The following is a 22,077-nucleotide window of genomic DNA, read 5'->3' as shown; positions in this document are numbered from 1 at the left end:
AATGGTAAAGAAGGTGCAAAAACTCAGAAGAAAATCCTTAAAAATTGGAATCAGGAAAATGGATGATAATGAAAGTCATCAAGTAATGATAAAATAAGAAGTGAAAAAAAAATAGAAGAAAATGTGAAATATCTTATTGGAAAAATCACAAACCTGGGAAATAGATGAAAGAGAGCGAATTTAAAATTTTTTGGACTATTGGAAAGCCATGATCAAAAAAAGAACCCAGACATCATTTTTCAAGAAATTATTAAGAATAACTGTCCTGATATCCTAGAAAGAGTAAAATAGAAATTAAAAGAATCCACTCATCACTTCCTGAAACAGATACCAAAATGAAAACCCCCAATAATATTATAGCCCAATTCCAGAATTTCCAGGTCAAGGAGAAACTATTGCAAGCAGATAGAAAGAAATAGTTTCCTGGAGCCACAATCAAGGTGACACAAGATTTATCAGCTTCTACATTAAATAACAACTGGAGAGAATAGAAAATTAAATTCCAGAAAGCAAAGGAGCTCAGATTTTAATGAAGAATTTCCAACCCAGAAAAACTGATTCTAATCCTTCAGGAGCAAAAATGTATAAAATGTATATTTGAAATATAGGATTTTTAAGCATTGCCGATGAAAAGACCCGAGATAAGAACATTAACTTTTAAATTCAAGACTCAAGAGAAGCATGAAAAGATAAACAGGAAAGAGAAATAAATGATTCAGTAATATAGTTACATTTCTACATCAGAAGATCTTGTAATCCCTAACTTCATCATTATTAGGGCACTTAGGAATATACATAGACAGAGGGCATGGGTGTACACTGATTATAATGGGATGATATGCAAAAAATAAAATCAAAGGGTGAGAAAAGAAAGAATGGCTTGAGAAAAGAGGAAAAGGAAAGGGAAAAGAAAATAGGATAAATTGTTTCACTTTTAAAAAAGGCACCAAAGAGCCAGTTGAGAGGAAGATGAGAGCTGGGGAGTTTGTGGGCAATGTTTACTCACAAATTTGCTGTCCATTGGCTCAAAGAGTAACAAACACACTCACTGGGATAAGGAAGTCTTTCTTACACTAAAAGGAAGTAGAAAAAGAAGGGGATGGGGGAAGGGGAACACTGAAGGGAGGGTGGATTGAGGGACATGGTAGTCAGAAGCAAAACACATTTGATAAATGGTCAAAGGATAGGAACAGGCAACTTTCATATGAAGAAATCAAAGCTATATATAATCATATGATTAAAATGCTCTAAATCACTATTGATTAGAAAAATACAAATTAAAACAAATCTGGGAAATCACCTCACATTTATTAGATTTGCCAATGTGACAAAAAAGTGTATAACAATTGGGAAATAAACAAATTGAAATTATGAATGCAATACTATAACGCTATAAGAAATGATGATCAGGGTGATTTCAGAAAAACCTGGGAAGACTAATGTGAACTAATGCAAAGTGAAATAAACAGAACCAGAATATCATACATAGTATCAGCAATATTGTAGGATGACCAAATATATATGATTTACTATTTTAAGCAATACAATGATCCAAGAAAATCCTGAAATACCTATGATGAAAAATGTGATCCATCTCCCGAGAAAGGACTGATGGAATCTGAATGCTGATTGAAGCAAAGTTTTTTGTTTTTTTTTTTTTAACTATATTTTTTGGGAAAAGTAATGTTTTCCATGACTGCATATTATATACCAAATTGCTTGTCTTTTCAATGAAGGAAGGCGGCAAGAGGGAGAGAAAATTTGGAACTCAATTTTTTTTAAATGCTACAAATTGTTTCTTCATGTAATTGGAAATATATTTTAAAATAAAGCAATATACAAAGAACATCAAGCTCAGACTGCATTTCTTTATATGACATGTCACATTAGACAACGAGATTTAGGTAATGCTACTCTTTCCCTCTCTCTAAAAGGGAGACCAAAAATGTATCTTACATAAATTGGCACTCAGTGTCCTATTGTATTCATCCCTAGATTTAAAGCATAGCCTAAAATGATATTTAAAAAGAACAATTTAGGTGAAAGTTTTCATGATTGCTTTTTTAAAATTCATATTCATTTATATATGATAGTGACCCAGAGAGATAGTATAGAAATAAATAGAGCACTTATTAAGTACTTACTGTGTATCAGGCACAAAGCTAAGTGCTAGAAATACAAATTCAACCAAAAAGGATGACAGCCCCTGCCCTAAAGGAGTTTATGTTCTAATTGGTAAAGGCTATAGGGTGTAATGGCCGGGTGGTTGCAAGAATGAGTCAGAGGACTCCAGGATTTTAGGATAGGCTGAAAAGGAAAATATACTTTGAGAGTTGTCTAAAATTGGCAAAATGTGTTTCTCCTGTATTTTTCACATTTCTTCTGTCATGAGCATCAGATTGTTTCTGTCCTCAAAGAGCTTATAGTTTTTTCCTTATCTCCTTCCACAACAGGACTAATTGGTGGGTGCTCAAGTTGGATAAGGTTTGAGCAAGATCTTTCCTTGAGAGTAAGAGGAAGTTAGGTACTTTGGAGAAATTGATGAACTCCTTCCAAGTCACTAGACACATTCATAAATGAATGCTTCAGGGCATTATCCCTTATCTCTATGGTCAATAGTTCCTTAGCAGGTTTCTCATCCTGTGAACTCTGTCTTCAATTGGCTTTTTTTTTTTTTTTTTCTGCTAATGTCCTCCAGGCTTAGACTGTGGGTTTTCAAAATGGAAACACAGCAATCAGTCATGAGACTTTCCCTGTATGGCTCTGATCCAGGAAGAGAACTCCAAATTGTCTTTCCTTTAATCCAGTTTATCTAGGCTATATACCCACATTTGCAATGAGGATGAGGATGGGGAGACCCTCACATATGAGAAGAATATTTCCCTCAACTTTATTCCTCTCAGTGTTCTAGCCTCTTGCTTGATTTTGATTTTTGAAAGGACTTTTTTCCCCCAGCCTTTGTTCCATGCATAGCTTCATCACTGAACCTCACCATCACTTAAAACCCCACAAATCAGCAATTGGAAAGGGCTGGGGGAATACAGTGTGTGGTCTGATTACCACTCACAGAACATCTGGGATGTAAGAGGTCACTTTCTAAAGGTACTAACCCTTGAAGCATCTTTTATTGCTTTACAATGACTAGGCTCCTATCTGATAGTTTTATGGCCAGATTGATTTACTACCCCTCCTAAAATTGCTCTGGTTTTATCTAGCTAAATGCAGACTAAATGCAGGGGCTCTTGAAAGGCAAAGATTTCTGGATGGGATTGTATAAAATAAAAATATAATTACTGACCATAGACTAAGGAGAGAGAGGCAGACAACAGTAAAGTGAGTTGCTCAGGTTGGCTGAATTATATTATACTCCTTATATTAAGGAGGCTGAAGGAATTTCTTAAGCTACAGAAAGTTCATAAGCAAGAAAACGAGTCTAGTTATTTATATTCCAGGTTGATTATATTAACAAATGTACCAGGAAAAAATTCAAAGGATATAAGTCAACACATTACAAAGTACATCAGGCCACCTCCACTTCTCTTTTAGAAGTCTCAAGAGCCAAAGCCAGGCCTTGGCTCTTTCCTTGCTCTTCCTGTTCACTCCCCTGGGCCTTTAAATGAGGGCATTGCCCAATATGTGTAAACTATTTTTCTCAGAAACAATCACCGCTTGTGGGTACATGTATTTCCCATACCACTTCATTCCATCACTACTGTGACAATAAATTCATAATATACCAAGTATCACTTCCTGCTATTAATTAAGGAGGGCTTTATTAGGCACAATATTGCAAAGTGAATTGAATAAAAACATAAAAATCCTAAGACATCCTTTGGTTCATTCTTGGAACATGCTCCAATTTATTATATGTATGATCTCAATACAGACTGGGAAGTCCCAGTCTGGAAATGAATGGGCTAATAGTAAGAGAACCCCAGGGAATCCTTGCACTTCTTGAAAATCAGGAAATGGTATTGGGATTGATGATGAAGGCATGAGACAAGAGTTAACATTTCCTGGACTGTGGCAAGAGTCTGTGACCATTCTCTTACCCACCTTCCCCAATTATCTCCTTTGGTCCACATGCAAGACAATCCCTGCCTTTATGGCATCTTCACTAAACAATCAACACGCGAAGAAGTTGTGCTGTTTGTCATAATACGATTTTGCTGTCAGGTATAATACTGGTTTGTCCTTGCCTTATTAAATAAGTTATTTGATTAACAGAACAAGTCCAAGAATCTTTGTTGGAGTTTATATAATAACTGTTAAGCTACTAAATTGCTTGTTCCAATTTCTCTTGCTCTCCAGCTGGTGGAATACTGGAAAAAGTGCTGTGCCTGAAGTCAGAAAGATCTAGTATCAGACACTTGTTAGCCGAGCCAACCTGAGCAACTCACTTTACTGCTGTCTGCCTCAGGTTCCTCAACTTAAAATGAAGATAACACGACCTACCTTCCTGTTAAAAAAATAGTACTTACAAGTGCTTGTCAAATAGTAGGTCCCACAGAATAAATGTTTATTCCTTACTCCTTTTTTTCTGCCCCAAAACTTTTCAAATATCTATTTGAAACTACATACAAATGAATGAATCCCAGTTACTTCATGGAGAGGGGGGAAAGTTTAGAAAGTCTTAGATTCTGAGACCAGATGAAATCACCATGTTTTTAGCTCCTTTGTCCTACAGAACTGTCCCCAAGGCAATAGGTTGGGTGGTATGATGGTCTTGAGGGCAAATTGGGTAACATATTCCACTTAATATTCACTCATTTTAGGGAAGGCAGAGAGCTAATGAGCAATCAGTGAGTGGGAACTTTTGAATATTTCCTATTCTTTCATACTTCTGGTGGCACTATCTTATTTTCTTGAAGTTTTATTCTTCCCGGAAACTGAGTTGGGCATATATTTGATGATCTAATTAAACTTTTCCATTTTTAATCTCAGGTTGAATATGTGCAAATAAGGAAGCATTGTGAATATAAATAACAGTGGGTTTCAACACAGCAGAATTACATCAGGAAAGTGGTGTTAGAAAGAGCTTAAAAAAAAAACACCAAAAAACAAAACAAAACAAAAACTTTAAAATTAAAAAAAAAAATCAGCCCCAGAGGAAGATATGACTATACATTGCTGAAAATTGTCCTTTGTCTTTCATTCTTTGGAGTCAAATAGAATTCTGAAATATTTCTTTTTGGCACAGAGTTGAGAGCCAAGTGTGATAGGAACAGAACCTGGTAGAAGAGGAAGTAGGTAATACCTTGCAACATGTTCAAACCAGAACTCATTTTCTCAGGAAACCCCCTCTCTCTCCAGGGCCTGATCATCTGCTGAAAAACCAAGCTCAAAACATTTCTTGTCATCTTCCACTCAGTCATTCGTTTTCACATATTCAATCTTGTTTCTACCTTCACAAAATCTTATATAGGTTTTCTTTCCATTCTTGCAACTACCATCATCACTTCATACCTAGAATATTTTAATAACCTCTTCTGGTTGGGACCCTTTCCTGGTTTCCCTTATTTGCAATCCATATTCCACACAACTATGTGATTTTCCTGAAACTCAAATATGGCCACACCACACACTCCATCTTCCTTCTCTCCCCACTCCCCCAATGTTGTTCACTCACACCCAACTCCTCTTGATACTATTTGGAATTTTCTTGGAAGAGATGCAGGAGAGGTTTGCCATTTCCTTCTCCAGGTCATTTCACAGATCAGAAAACTGAAGCAAACAAGGGACTTGCCCAGGTAGTAGCTGAGGCTGGATTTGAACTGAGAAAAATTAGTCTTCCTGACTCCAGGCCCAGTGCTCTATTGCCTCACCTACTTGCCTACATATTCACTGAAAACTACTATGACTACTTCTTCTAGGCTCAAACAGAAAATCTTCTGGCATTTATTTAAAGGTCATCACTTGAGTCCTTCCCACTTTTCCAGTATTCTTCTACATTACTATACTGCACACAATCTTTGATACAGTTACACTGACCTCCATATTGATTCTTCTACCTATCACCCTATATCTCTGCATATTTTCTATTGGTTGTTTCTTGTACCCAGAACTTGCTGCCCTTCAGCTGCTAGTGTCCTCCTTCTGAAACTATTCTGTATTTATCTTTTATGTTCATGATTGTTGGGATGTTTCTCCCCATAAAAACTTCTTTAGGGAAAGGACCCTGTTTTTTGCCTTGATTTCTGTGCCCAGCTCTCAGTGAGTCTTAAATACTTGTTGACTGAATTGAATGTATTACTGTGGAAGCTTAGAGACTAACAAAAAGCTGCCCAATCTTGGGCAGGAGATGAACCATAGATGAAGATGTATTTGGGAAAATAAAATGCTATTTAAAAAAAGGAAATGCATATTATCTCTGACATAAAAAAGAGCTTTAAAAAAGAAGCTCTAATGAAGTTAAGGATGTATGCTGAATCTAAGTTAAGTCAATTAATTCAGAAACATATGCTAAACCCACTAATTGACAACATTGACAACTAAGAAACAACATACAAGAAAAAAAAGTAAAAATAATAACCTTGTGATATTCTATCAGGCAAAACATCATGTACATATTATACAAAGTAAATTCACATTAATTTATAGGGGAAAGGGAAATTAGATCTCATATAGGAGGTCACTGTCAATTCAACATCAGAGAAAATAATCAAGCATTGTGCTTCTGATAAGATTCTGTGCTTATACTACTGATATTGCTCTACTTTAAAGTGATAAAAATATTACTTATGGGCAAGATACTATTCACTATAATATTCAATATACATTCAATTATCTATTACTCTAGGCTATTTTTTCCTCCTTAGTCAGCTTTTATTGATCTTAACTTTGCAATGGGTATTGAATCATAGAATCTCAAAGCTGTAAGGGATCATAAAGACCATCTTACTATACAAGATTTCCCATTTGTGATTTATACATCAATGGGATTCATGAACTCATGTGTATTCTGTTCATTAGTGATTTTATCCTATCCATGCTTTCTCATCTTATGTGTTACTGATGTTCTCCTAACGATTTCCCAGAGATGATTTACTCAAGAAGCTAGAAGTCCTCCTTTAGGTTTTGTTAGTTACACTATGAGTATAGTACTTGGTCTGTCCATCTATTTTCCCTTCTTTATCAAACTGTCCATTTTGTTTTAAGGCTACTTCTTGCACAATGTTTATTAATAAAGATATGTCTGTCTCCTTAATGTATCATAAGTCTCTCCATTGCCTTTTTAGTCATCTACAACTTCAAAGTTTATGAAGTGTCTTAAATTGCAATTTCATGGCATCCCAGAACACTGGTCCTAAAAGGTGAGTTTTTATGATGGGGGACACGACAGGATTTATTAAGAATGATGTCTTATTTCTCAAAAGTAATCAAATATACTTTGTTCTCTCCTTGTCCATTCTATATGCAGCTCACTGTAACATTGAGTAGTACCTGTTAATCCAACTAAACAGCCTAGTTTGGTCAAAAAATTTTCATCCAAGTTTCCCCCACCCCCAAAAAAGACTTTTACAACATCCTTAACAAAGGGCTGTTCCCAGAACTCCTAGATTCTGAAGCTAAATTCTAATTCAGCCCAGAGTGCACCAGATCTACCACCATATTTTGGCTTCTTTGAATAATTTCACTCACCACTTTACTTTATGAAATAATGGCAGCCCATATTTACAGAGACCCTGCAAAATTAGTTCAAGTATGCTCACTTTAAGATGAGAAAATGGAGTTTCAGAGAAATTCAAGTGGATGGCCTAACGTCACAAAAACAAGTTAAAAAAAAAGCCCCCCACTTGGCCTAGGCTTCTATTCTGCTACTCACTTCAGTATCATATAGGCAACACTAAGTCTATCATGTCTCTCTAGGACTTATGTTTCATTTAAAACAAGGATGGAGGCTGGGGGATGGTAAGGAGCTAAACAAGATGATTTCTAATGTTTTCTACTTTAGATCCTGGGATCCTAAGTGACAGCCAGGTTTTCTGCTTCCAGAGTTTAGCATTCTTTCCATTGCTGTAATTAGCATTATGTCGATTATAATAAATCCAAACCTGCTACTTGTACCTCCCCAAAACTGCTCTTGGAGAAGAACTCAAGTTAATTTGTCTCTCCCCTTCCACATGCCTGCTCTTCAGGCTACCATACTTCCGAAGCCATGGAGAAAGGGAGTAGAAAACCAAAGCATAGGACAACTGATCTATCTATATACAGATATTCAAAATAACACATTTCTACTGTTTTTAATGTATAGGTGGGGAAATGGGCACATAGAGGGGAAAAGGAAAGAGGATCAAAACAAACTGAGGATAGTGAGATGCAAAATGATGAACATGATAAATTCATGGAGGCATGGCAAGGTCTAAACATACTGATACAAAGGTAAATAAGCTGAAGTATAAAAACAATATATATAGTGGTTACAACAATGTGAATGGAAAGAACAAAACATTTGAAATAGAATGTTGTACAATTATAAGGTCAAGGCCTGGCCTAAAGAAAGGATATGAGAACATAAATCCTCCCCCCCCCCTTTTTTTTTTTGAAAAGCAAGAGATGGAACACTGCACATAATGTCAAGATTTTGTCAATGAATTGGTAATTAAGCAATTTATTTTCTTTTTTTATTAGAGATATTCTATTGGGAAAAATTGGGATGAGCTATATAATAGGAAATTTGGCTGAAATAAAAATGACACCAAAATTTTATCTTAAAAAATTATCACCATCCTTCAAGCAAAACAAAATCCAGTAATAAGCATATAACCAAGGAAAAGTATATCTAGGAAGAGACTGGAGATGGTTAAAGAGTTTAACTTCTAGGTTAGGATGAGTAACATTTCTAAAAAAAATCCGAGTTTCCATCATGGAGTAGAGCTACATAAGACTGTATTTTTTTTAATTTAAATAGGATGAACATTAATTTATTAAGTGATCTTACTACTTCTAAGCACTGAAAGCTAAGCAATGAGAGTATAAAGGAAAATGGATTCCCTTTTCTCAAGACTCTTACATTCTAATAGGAACCATTTGAATTATTATGTATTACACATATATCTAAGTTATATAAATATATGATTTACTCACAGAGTAGATAACAGGCAACCTTAGAGAGGAATGCACTAGCAGCTGGGGAGGAGCTGGGGTGAGAACAGACTAAGAAAAGTCTCCTTTGAAAAATAGAATTAAATTGATTCTTGAGGAAGGTCAGGGATTCTAAAAGGCAGAATTGGGAAAGGAGAACATCCTGGACATGTGAGACAGTGAGTACAAAGATAGAAAATCTGGAAAATGCATGTGTTTGCAGGGAAAAGATGAGTTCCTTTTTGGACAGTTGATTTTGAGGGATCTACATTGCAATATCTAAGTTGGCTACTTTGTAGCATGGAACTGCAGTTTACAGATACATCCAGGGCTAGAGCTTGTATTTCTATCTAAGAGAAAGAACACCATTACTTAATATCCATTATTATCAGCTATGGAGGTTCTGTTAAAAAAAAAAAAAACTCAACTACTTTTTTTTCCCCCCTTCAATCTTGAACCTCAAAATCTAGTTAAATACTTAAAATAAGTTTTGTTTTAAAAACATCACCTATATGCTTATTTCAAACTGTAACAAAATGTCAAAATGTGTTAGTTTCCATTGCATATTCTTTCACCTTTTCTTACACAACATATGAATTTACATAGCTATATTAAGTCCGTCCTCAATATAGCATTTAAAAAAAAAAGACAAAAAAATGTACAAAGAATGATAGTTATGTGATTACTTGGTGATTGATCACAATTTGTGTTTCCTATATGCTGTATGCCCATTATAAGCAAGACTCCATATCCAATCTGCATTTTATATTGTTGACAGTATGTAGTGTCAACAATGCTATCCCAAAATTTATGAAATGATCCTTAAATGAAAACAAAAACTATTTAGATCATAAACAAGTGAAAATATAAAGCATATTTATAAGAATCAACTTCAAAATTTAAAGACATGAAAACTGGAAAACTTCATCTAGTGACTAAAATATAGGAGGAAAAAGTGTACATGACTAAAGATTTGACTGAATGAATCTCCAAGAATTTAGTTAATTTGTGTTATAATTATATTCTAAAACTTCCTTTCTTGGAAGTTTTAAGTTAATTATATGGGAGGCAAAGTAATCATATACAATTGGAGATTTGTTTGTTAAAAATAAATGTTTTCTACAGTTTTTTTCCCCCTCCCTCCTTGCAACTGGAAATTGAAGTACCAGTCAGAAGGAGACAATTGTGTAGAATATACAGTTGGTAATGACGCTAAACTATCTAAAAAAATCTGCAATTTATTTTTGTGAATGAGTTCAAGACTAACCTACTCCTAATTTTATTGGGAGTGTAAAGGCATATTATCTCATATTTATGTAGAATGCTGACAACACTTCTAGATTTAAATTAACATGGCATATCAAAATATAATTAAGAGTAAGTAACCTTACAACTACATCTCGACTATTATGAATCTTGTAATATACATTCACATACAATTTTAAAATCTCTAAAATCATAAAGAGGGAGTAAGAGAATGTGCCACAATGTTTGCTAGATTCAAGAGGCATAATTTCTTTTTAAAACCATTGTATTTTCATGTTCCAATAAAAAACAAAGTATTGGTCATGCAGAAGTGGGAAATAAGGAAGAACTTAGTGATTACCAGTATAAAAACAAAGGGTAAAGTGTTTAGATCAAATAATAGAAAAGAATCCTTAGGAGTAATGGAGATAGAAGAGAAGGGAAATATTCCAAGGAATAGCAGCTAGAAAGATAAAATTTCCTGTTTTACTTGAGAATGACAGTGGCTACAGCATTTACATCCCATGATAAAAATTTATTTGTGGCTCTTCTTTTACTTACTCACTTCTACTTTTCCTAAAACACATGTGGAGAGTATTTCTACCTTAATAAAATCAAGTTGGTGTCTTTCTCCATTATAGATAGGGATAAAGGCAAACAATCAAACGCAACTATTGCCTTTTACTTTGAAATTCTAATGGAAGAGATTCACAATCCAAGGTTGCTTATTTGAGAGACATGCTAAGAGATAATGGCCCAAATGACTAGAAGAGGGTAGAAGAAATAGAGACCAGACGACCAGGCTTGGACTGAGAGCCACCTGTAGATTAGCTCTACTATGGTGGCTGGTTGCTTTCAGAAGCTGGAAACTCTAACTGAAACCAGTCCCAAATATCACCAAGTTAAACGCTGCTTTCTGTTTCTGTTGCTGAAGATCTGCTCAGATAATTTTCCATTTTAATTTGAGCGGGGTACTTCTTTCAAATAATGACATCTACTGCTATTACCCCAAGACAAATCTCAGTATGGACTATAACTTGGCCCAATACCTCTTACATGTTAACATAAGAATAATGTCTGGGTCATCACATATAAGCCTGCCTGGATGAGGCCTCATGCTGAAGTTCATTAAATTTGATGAAGCTCAAAACATATTGGAGAAAACGTACAATAGGCTAGAAAGGAAACAATTTTGTCCTATCTTCTGATACCATTCTTCTCAGCTTGTTTCACTGGCAGTAGTGATGACCTCAAGAAACAGCACAGTAAGTGAATACAATCCTTTAAAAGGAAATTTTTGACATCATAAATTACAATAAGTACAAACACACTATGCTGATTTTATAAAGAATAATTTCATTAAATACTTTTATGGGAAAGGGCAGCCTTTTTAAGAAACGAAAACAAAACAACCATAAAGAAAATGCATGTGGTTTTTTCTTTTTAATTTTTTTTTTTTGGTCAATGCCAGAATCACATACATGTTTGGTAAAGATTTTCATTAAATCTAAATACTGCTTTTTGGAGATATCCCATCACAGAAAGAGTACAGAACATCTTAAATAAAACAATATAATTAACAATACCAGCTTATCAGGCAGTTCATCTCAATACCTTTGACTCACTTTACCATCAAAAGAAATTTGAATGAGAAAAACAAATTCTATCTTAAGCACACAATTATGTCTGGGGTAGGGGGGAAAGAAGGAATAAAATGAAATCAAACTCAAAACAGGTTTCATTTTATACCTTCTGTAGGTGTTTGTTCACAATATTTTACATTTGGTGGTTGACATATATTTGCACATTTAACAAAATTGGGTTAAATCCAACACAGACACTGTAAAAACAAAGACCACTTTCTCCCAAGAAATACATTCTACTTTATGAAAAGTGGCACAGGTTTTACCGAACATTTTGTTATTCATTTGAAATACCCGGACAGATTATGGGAAATTTTAGTACACTGTTTGAAACAAGTAAAAACTTTAAAAATTGTGTTTACCTAAATTAAAATATATAGATTCTCTGATCCCAAACAATGAAGAGCTTAGGGAGAAAAAAAAGTCTTTTACACTTTAAACAAGCAAGAACATTAGTTTTTAACAAGTAGCAGACATTGAGGATAATAGACAATATTAGAGGAAAAATAATTAAATGTCATCATATAAATAATCAACAGCACTGTTTAAAAGCTAAAGTTCTGTACCAGTACACACTTGTAACTATTACTTAAATAGGCAACTTTAATATTTGTATGAAAATAATGTCATACAGCATAGTACAATTTATAAAGCACTGTGAATGAGAACATTTTCTAATATGTGTTTAGTGCTAATGCACTCAAAATGACTCATGACCATATTGGAGCACCACTCACCAAGGACCACAAGCACAGTCTATGTTAAAGATCTAGACAGGGACAAGTCTAGTTATACTTTTGTTTCTTAGAAAAAAATACACATGTAACCTCATAATATAGCTACAGTTACACTAGTCACAATTTTCACATCTTAAAGATCTAGAGTATGTGCAATTTCAAAAATGGAATTGTTTTCCTCAAAAATGTTTTATAAAGATCTGCTGTTTATGCAAAGCACAAAACAGGACATGAGTGCGATTTATTAACATAGTTCCTATAATAATAAAACAAACTGAATAGATTTAAAAAAAAAAAGCTGGATGTTGGGTCCATATGGCCCATTAAAAATCAAAGGAGAAAGAAAAACTACTCCTATTCATCATTATTAAAGCTAGCATGCTTATAAAGATGTCTTAAATATCCAAAATATTTTTAGTATTTTTTAGGAAATCTCTACACAGAGCACTTTTAGTGGTGAAACTTCTGCTAGTTAAAAACAAATATACTAAAACAAACTTGAAATATATTGGATAACTCAGTATAACCAGCTGAGGAAAGTAAATCAATTGAGATGATTTCAACTGTATTAAAATCTTCCTGTTGAAACTAAAGTCATAAATTACAACAGGTCTGGGTACTAATGGCACTGGAAATATAATTCTTTCTTATTAATAGCATATCCAGAGTCCTATATGCCCAATTTACTTATTATTTCTTTTTCCTTGTTGGAGACAGGTACCAATCTAAAAGCCTTGGTGTAAAGTTTTCTATTTTCATCAATATCTTCCTTCCTTCTATGTATTGGTTTCTTTCAATTTATTTATTGACACTTAACTTAATTAATTAAAAATGACATCTTGGCTTTGTCTGGAATATGAATACTCTATTGTGGCTCATTTAATTCAAAAATTTCCATAGGGTCAGACCTCAAGGCAACAGAATGAAATGACTAGAAAAATACAAATTTACTTGTATTTAACATCTTTATCTTGGACAGGGAAATTGATCAGAAGTTATGAAATTAAGATTAAGCATATAAAATGATGAAAGTCAAATGTGTGTTAGAAAAAACTTCACAAAATAGCCTTGTAATGTTTTCCTCCATTCAGGAAAACTGTCAGAGGTCTTAAAAAAACAAAAACAAAACAAAACAAAAACAATCAGTAAGAATCATAAAACTCTGAGGTGTGTTTGTTAGTTTGGAGCTATATATATATATATATATATATATATTTATATATTACTGTATATGTACATATAGATACACACTCGCAAACCATGTTAAATAATTATTTTATAATTGATAAAATTTTAAGCATTCTTTGTTTTAAAATTACAATTTTTGCTAAAATTATCAAAATAATTCTCTAAAAATACTGGGAACAAAATCAGAAGTGTTTTTCTTTCAACAGTGATCATAAATCTCATCAAACTTGGTTACTTAAAGCCACATAGCTCAATGAGAGCAAATTTTGGCAATCAATAGTAAATTTTTCTCTCCTTTAATTTTAGAATATATCTCTCTCTTTATTATATATATGCACATATATATTATCTATACTCACACTTCTTTTAGTTATATTATAATTTTTCATTAATGAATTTACATAAAAACACACAGCTCAAGATTCTACAAGTACTGAACATTTTGTACAGGTGCGTCTCTTCTTCAAATGTTTGAGATCTACAATGAACTCCATCAGGATTTCGAGATCATAAAAATGATACTGCACACAGCATACACTAAAAATGAGGAAATGCTCAGGGCCAATCTATATGGTCTGGACACTTCCTATGTACTAAAATAAAAACTATGAACTAGCACATCATTGCACATTACAGTCAATTCTCAATTATTCAGGGGATGACTGACCAATGTAGACTTCTCCTTTCCTCACATGGTGAACACTCTGGGCTATTTCACTACTCATGTTAGCACCTCACTGCAGAGTGTTCCAGAATTCCTAGTTATTAAAGCTTGAAACGACACAAAGATTCTGGGATACCCAACCGAGGATTATGACAGGGAAAGTGAGAAAACATGAAATATCTCACATATCAATTAATTAGGTCACTTGAAAATCTGGTGAGGGGAATCTGAATTAGGTGTGAATTTTATTTATTTGTGAACTACATGCCCCCCTCCATTTTAGATAATTAAGAACTGACAATAATTATTGTCAAATAACCCTTGTTTTTTGATGCTTCAATACAAAAGGAATGCTCCACTTGATAGGAGAATACTGCAATTTATTCACAATTAGTTATTATTGAAGAATTCAGCATGGGTAGTCCAGATCCTTTCCTTTCAGGACATTGTTGTAGGCTATACTATTGCTTTCTTATAGTTTCAGCCAAACTAAAGTAGTTATTAATATGCAATCAATCTGTTAAAATATCAGGAAAACACAATGAAAATGTGATTGATATATATCTATATCTTTCACTTCATAAAATATTCAAAACAATCTGGGAAAGTTTGGCCGACAGACTAATAATTAAAGAATAATGAAAACAGAAAAATACAAATAAAATCACTGCTACATTAAAGCCATGCCCACACTATAGTGTATTACTTAAAAAGTGTGGTTTCATTTAAAAAAAAAAAAGCATACAATTAAGATAAAAGCCATCTACATACATAACCCTATCATTGGCACTGAATCAGCCTCTACATTAAAACATGTTCTACAGATAGTGACCGACAAATTCAAGGACAAATATTTCCATGAGTGCAGAAGGTGTCTCCCAGACACCACTCAGGAGAGTTCATGTAGCATCATCTATGTTATAACTGAATACAGATGAATGCAGATCCCACCTTCAAAAACAACAGTAAAAGCTGTATAGAAGAACACGTTCCTGAATTAGGTTTGCTGAACACGGTTCAGATTATTGGCTATGTCAATAAGCACAATGCCTTGGAGAAGCATTTACAGTATACCCAAATCCTACTCTATGCAACACACAGTGTCACATAAGTAGGGAAAATGTCATCCTAGTCAAAGGTGCTTGGGCATTATTTTCAGGCAGCATTTTACCTTTATTTTTCATTACGTTCACACTAGATAAGTTTTAGAAGAAAGAAAAATGCCAATAAGAGTGATTTTAATAGATTCTTATATATTATATAAAATTGAGACATACATTTTAAATTACCTAAACAAATTGTTACTTTTATTTTTCTACCCTATTCTAGATCTCAATTCTACTTTTCTTTAAAAAAAAAATTAAATAAGGGATAAAATGTTGCCCAAAAGTCTAATCATAGTTACGCATTTGTGTTTTAACTACATCTACAAATAAAAATGGTTCTTATAGTTAAAAAGATACAATTTGTATCAACAGTAAAAGGTACTTTCTGGTTTTTCAGGGTTTTACTCCACACTGCAGCAAGAAGAATAATCAATAATGAATCACAAACTATGGCACTGTCTCCAGCTCTACTGACTTGAATAATCTCATTACATTAGGCAGAATTCTACAACTCTAGGCAATTGTCCAAGTCATGTCAATCACCTGTCTACTGCCAAATACAAAATCTATTTTCTAACCCATTAAAATGGAGCTAGCAAAACCCATGACTTTGAAACCAGAAATATCCCTTACTAATAACTAGAACAGACTTTAGTCTGTTTCTAAAACTATTCTATTGTGGCAAGAATCAGGCCCTAGTAATACAATAGGCCAAAAAACTACCTTCAAGAAAATATACAGTATCTTACAAAAAACAAACAAAACTTAAGTTACCATTTACATTTCCTCCACCACCATCCCTATAGTGCAGTATCAATAAATGTTGCATATCCTCAATGCATAAAACCATCTTAGGCCAGCCTTGATAAATAGCAAGAAAACTGAACAGTATATTAAATATAAAAGTTGCATTGAGAATTAGATTCACTTAAAAATAGGTAAATAGTGTAAAAGGGTATTTTATCCAGCATTTCTGTGTGTCAGTACAAAGAAACAGACACACATAAAACAGCTTAATGGAAATCTAGTATTTCAATTCCATTTCTATTGTCTAGAAGCACAAAAGAGCTGGATAATTACACAGATCTAAACCAAAAATTTTCAGGCTTTTGGCCTCATCCATAAGGAATGGAAACTAATTTGTTTTCCATTGATTGCATCTGCTGTCCTTTAATCGATCATATTAAATCAACTATTTAACTAATAAAAAACAAAAACAAAACAATAAAAGTGCCATATTTGTAAATCACTCTAATATACTGTTACCCATTTCAATAAAAACTGGTAACTTACATTTGTTTAAAAAGATAAAGTCAGTGCTGTATTATATCTTTGTTTTCTATAAATAATGATTCTAGCACAAAAATGCCCACTCCCCACCCCTACCCCCCAAATAAAAATTATTTTAAAAAGCTGTAGAAGACTCAAATTAAGCTTGGCTTGACAAAAGTTTGCTAATCTAATCAAATGCTCTCAACTTTCTGAAGGTATTGTAATTTCTTGCAAATGATAGCCAAACACCTAGGTAATAAAACATCAAACAAGGATTAAAAAGTGCTGCATATAAACCCCTGATGCACCAAAAATTATTATCAAAGATCACAGATACATCTATCAAACCAACCTGGAAAAATTTCCAGTTGTGATTATAGTTTTAAAAAAAGGAAACATTAAAAAAAAAAGTCAAGTTTGAAGGTAAAAGAATCCCGTGATACTTCCAACGCATGGGGCTATACATACAGATACCATGATACAGGATTTCACATAAAGGGATTACTAGAGAACCTCCTTGCTGAGAAGGAGATCACAAATGCTACTGTAGCAAACCTCCCTCAGCATCTGAGCTGAAAAAAAGACCCAACACCACAAAGATGCGTCGCTGCTCAATAACCCAGTTGTGATTTCTCCACTAAAATAGCTGCAGCAAGTTGCTGAGCATCAGTCATGTGGGGGTTTCTTTTCATGACAACTCTCACAAGGTCAGATGGGAAAATGTTGCAGAGGTTGATGTACACCTTTTCTCGGCTGTCCTGGTACCTTGAAGCATCTTGTGGCAGGCCGCAGAAGGGGACCCGCCACGCCGGGTCCTGCTGCTCGGGTAAGCTCTGGAAAGTGAATGGCTCATAACATGGCTGGGTGGCGTTATCAGGCAGTGAGTAAGTCTGACGATAGCCATACGCATCAAGGCCATAATTCTGTCTCTCCCAGCTTCCAAGACCCTCTTGGCGAGAATAAGGTTTTCTTTGTCTAGAAGGAGAATTGTCATAGAGCCTAGAATCTGAAATGCTGTCTATCCTGGTGGACACTAAAGATCTCCCTAGATGTAGGGTCTTAGAGTGTGCTGAATTCTGAGGAGAAGGATAATCGCCGGGGCAACTGGACCGAGCCCCCACAGCTGGATGCTGCAAATGCACAGCCATGTATGGAACTGGAGGTTTATGATGATGCTTTGGTTCTTCGTGACTGTAACTTTGCACTCTGGTTAAGGGATCATGGAAACTTTGTAGGAAGGGCTGGGAATTAAGGCGGCTGTGTGCGTGCATATGTTGACACTTTAAATTTTCCTCCAGCTGTGGGTCAGGAGAACTAACATATGACCTGTCATTGTAACCCACATAGGAGTCACTGCTCCCACAACTCATGCTCCCTTCACTACTGCAGTCAGAGGCTACAGAACTAATTCTGTAATCCGTATCTAATGAGAAACGCCTTTCAGGACTCCTGGGGCCAGAGACACTGAGATTTGAATATGCATTCAACATGGAATAATATCCAATGTCAACAGGTGAATCACATTTTGGATACTGTTCATAAGGCATTGGCGTTCCATGATTTTTGGTTGCCATCATCATTGGAGGATACTGACCCTGGGGTCTTTGATCCTGAGGTGGGAAATGAACTCCAGATGGAAGGCCATTGCTTAAAGGTGTGGTACTTTGGGGTTTTGCAGCAGAGGAAGATGGTATACTAACTAAGGAGGGAACAGACCTGGTTTCCAATTTGTTTTTGGTGGGAAGCTTTTCCTCTAAGTCTTGATAGACTTGAGTTCTTATGCTAGGATCTGATTGCCTCTTTGGAGCAGCACGTTTGACATCAGAAGTACTGTCAGTTTTAGTGCTACAAGGAACACTGTTGCTTTTCACTAAACCTCCTTCATTTGCAGTTTTGGCTGCTGTACTTCTAGACATAGCGCGAAGTTCATCAGCTACTGATCTCTGTGGCTGACTTCCCCTCTCAGGATGATAGTATTTGCACTTGTGTCCATAGGTACATTTCTTTCCTAGGAAAAGCAAAACAAAGTGAACTAGAAAGCATAAAAAGGATCTTTAAAATCCAAATGAACATTCAATTTTAATATGAGAGAAAAAAAGGAAATGTGTTACTTATTAGGAAACACCCTCTTTCCTCTGAAGAAAAATCACCTTTGAATTCACACATTATCCTTTTCTGTAATGAAGGCTGGTTTGAGTAGATGATTTAAATACTTCTACAGGATTGGCTATGAAACTACATTCCTGTCTCACACCACATTGTTTTTCTTCCTCCAAGGTTTTACATCAGGCAGAAACTACCACTTTGTAATGTGATAATGTTTACTTGAGTTGTATTTTGACAAAAAACATAAAAGCCAATTTTTACAAGAGGGAAAAAGAAAGGTGAAGACTAATCTCATGTGGAACACATCTCAACTTTTGGAACCATATTTAAATTCATGCAAATTTATTCATGACCGACTGTGTTAATAAATAGATAGCTAGTAAATATAAATCTTTTTCTCTACCAGAGATTAACTCAATGAAACCAATATACCAAAAAATTTTAAACTTTCATCACAATTACCATTCTAAGTTACACAGTATAATTTTAAAATAAAAAAATAATGTTAGTCTACATAATGCAAGTTACCATAGGGACATGGCTGTTTCTTATGTTCTGGAACAATAGGCTTTTTCCTTAGAAAGTTGTCCAAGCTTGGACCATGCCTGCCAAGAGGATCATCAGGAGGCATAAACCTAGAACATACAGCATGAAGATTTCAAATTAATTTCAAATTAACAACGAAGTGGATATATTAATTCCAACGTAGCGATTTCATATAATAATTCAGTCATTCTATTGTATTTTAATTAAATATTTAATGTGATGGATTTTGCTTAAAATTTTGCAAAGCAAATATTTAGTAATTGAAGCCCAGTTTTCATATGCAAAACAAACTTAAATCATTAAGATGTAGTTAAGTTTGTTTTGCTCCAAATAATATTTGAGATACAATCTTCCAATTACTCATTCCCTCCTCTGATGTTTTGTAAGCATACAACTGAAGTATTAATATCTTGGCTCAGAATAATGTGTTTCAGTTTTAGGAAAATGTGTAAGAACAGTCCTATGTGAATGAACTTATACTCCCATCTATCTTCAGAAGAATATCACATGAATTTTTAAAAAATCAAATATTAAAATTGTGAAACATAACTAGCTAGTGTAAGTCCCTTTTTGTAGATAAAAAAATGATGGAGAGATCAACTCAATAAGTTGCTGACCCATAAGAATACTTTAGGATTACTAAATCCCAGTTAAGTACTAATACTAGAGAATGGAGAAGAATTTATCTGAACAAATTCCTAGAAATATTGGGAGAACTGAGTATAAAAATCAAAAAAAGATTGAATATACACAACATTTGGTCAAAATTGATCAAGAAATAGTTAAAACTTGGGCCCAAAATTAGATTGTTTTTGTTCACTTGCTCCTATACCCCTGCTATCAAGAACAAGTTAAGATAGGGAAAAAATGCTGTAATGTCTCCCTTGGCTAACCTTCACAAAAAGGGGTCAGGAAAGATGTAGTGTGACTCTAATATGCATAACCGAATGAAAATTACACTCAATTATAATTCTGCCTTTGTCACTGAAGTTAGAACAAGGTAAACGACAACAATGTCTCAACTTCCTCAGCTCTAAATTGAGGAAATCTGTTAAGAACAGACCTCGCAGGAATGTTTATTTAATTTAATGAGTATAAAACTTATTAAGTACAATGCTAAATTGAAACATTTTTAAAGAGAGATTTGACATCCTTAAAGTTGGCCCAGATCTCGAGCTAAGGAGGGACAAATTAGACTCTGAATTTAACTATGTTTTTTGTTTTTTTTTTTTAGTTTAATTTTAAGACTTCAAAAACCAATTCAGATCTCTAATAATATCCTAGTATGATTTTTTGGTTTTTGTTCATAAGATTAAAAATCCAATTACTTACTTGTCATTCACAAAGGAATACATCAACAATCGTTCATCTATAAACTTCTTCCATTCTGGCTTTTCATTAGCCAGATCCCTGTAGTTATCATTGGACACAATGATACCATCAGACTCAAAAGCCAATTTTACAATGAATCTGTCATCATAACATACTACTCTTCTTCCCTGAACACGTCGGGATGGAGTGAACACCAGAATTTTCTCCTTCTCCAACTTACGCAAAATTTCTTGATCTAGAAGCAAAAAGAAAGCAAAATTTCAGTAACAAGAAGCAGGAAAATATACATATGCACACAAACATGTATACATAGTATACAAACACATACACAAATATGCACATATTTATGTATGCATGTGTATAAACATTTTAGCAGTAGGATCTTTTTTAAACAATACTTTCTGATTGACAAATAGTTGTCAAGCTACACTTAAAATTATTTTCTGCGAGGTTATGTTATTTAAATTGTATATAAAATGAAATAAAAACACAATCTTGCATTTTTACTACTACTTAGGAATAAATAAATGATAATTTGACAACGTGACCTGACAAACTACAAGTTGAGAGAAAAACTCTTACTTCTTTGGAAAAACTACTGCTACCTCCCATGAGAACAAGGAGTCAGGATTATTTTTCTTGTATGAATCTGCCTATTTTCTAACTAATGGGGAATCAATGAAAAAAGTGGCAGGAAAAAAATATCTCAAAAGACAATGGAAGATGGGCTTCCTCATATGTCTTAGCAATATGCTTCCCAAAGAGAGAAGCAGAAGCAGAGTTGCAGGTTCTCAAATAAATGGGCCTGTTAATCCTTAAAGAGTGTGTTTGGCAACACAATTTCACTTGACAATCTTCAGCTTTGTTTGTGACTTAATGAAAGCAGGACAAAAGACAATCATAACAAGTAAAACTGAGTAGGAAGGGCAGAAAAAAAAGGAGAGGCCGAGAAGTACTTACAAGGACACTCCTTACTCCTATGCTATCTGTAGCCCATTGCTCCAAGACTGCCAGACCCCTGGACCACTTTTTTTGGCCTTGATGCCCCACCAACCTCTGCAGGGTTCTTGTTGTCCTCCACTCCCTCCAAGATCACACCCACCAGCTGGCCTGCATACATGGAGTATTCCCTTCCCTCTCTTCTACTTCCCAGC

At 34.4% G+C, this 22,077-nt stretch overlaps 1 protein-coding gene across 1 annotated transcript in view; it reads right to left on the bottom strand.

Annotated features, from left to right (window-relative positions):
- Positions 1-13,996: 13,996 nt before the first annotated feature.
- ZC3H12C (zinc finger CCCH-type containing 12C) overlaps positions 13,997-22,077 on the bottom strand; it is a 152,951-nt gene continuing 144,870 nt past the window's right edge. The window contains exons 7-9 of the mRNA XM_031961405.1: positions 20,924-21,158; positions 19,574-19,680; positions 13,997-18,947 (exon numbers count right to left, since the gene is read on the bottom strand). Of these exons, the coding sequence (XP_031817265.1) occupies positions 17,551-18,947; positions 19,574-19,680; positions 20,924-21,158 (1,739 nt within the window). The 3' untranslated portion in view covers positions 13,997-17,550. The remainder of the gene's footprint in view (positions 18,948-19,573; positions 19,681-20,923; positions 21,159-22,077) is intronic.

Source organism: Sarcophilus harrisii, chromosome 3 (assembly GCF_902635505.1).
Source record: "Sarcophilus harrisii chromosome 3, mSarHar1.11, whole genome shotgun sequence".
Taxonomy (NCBI): Eukaryota; Metazoa; Chordata; class Mammalia; order Dasyuromorphia; family Dasyuridae; genus Sarcophilus; species Sarcophilus harrisii.
This window is presented reverse-complemented; position numbering and strand designations above follow the sequence as displayed.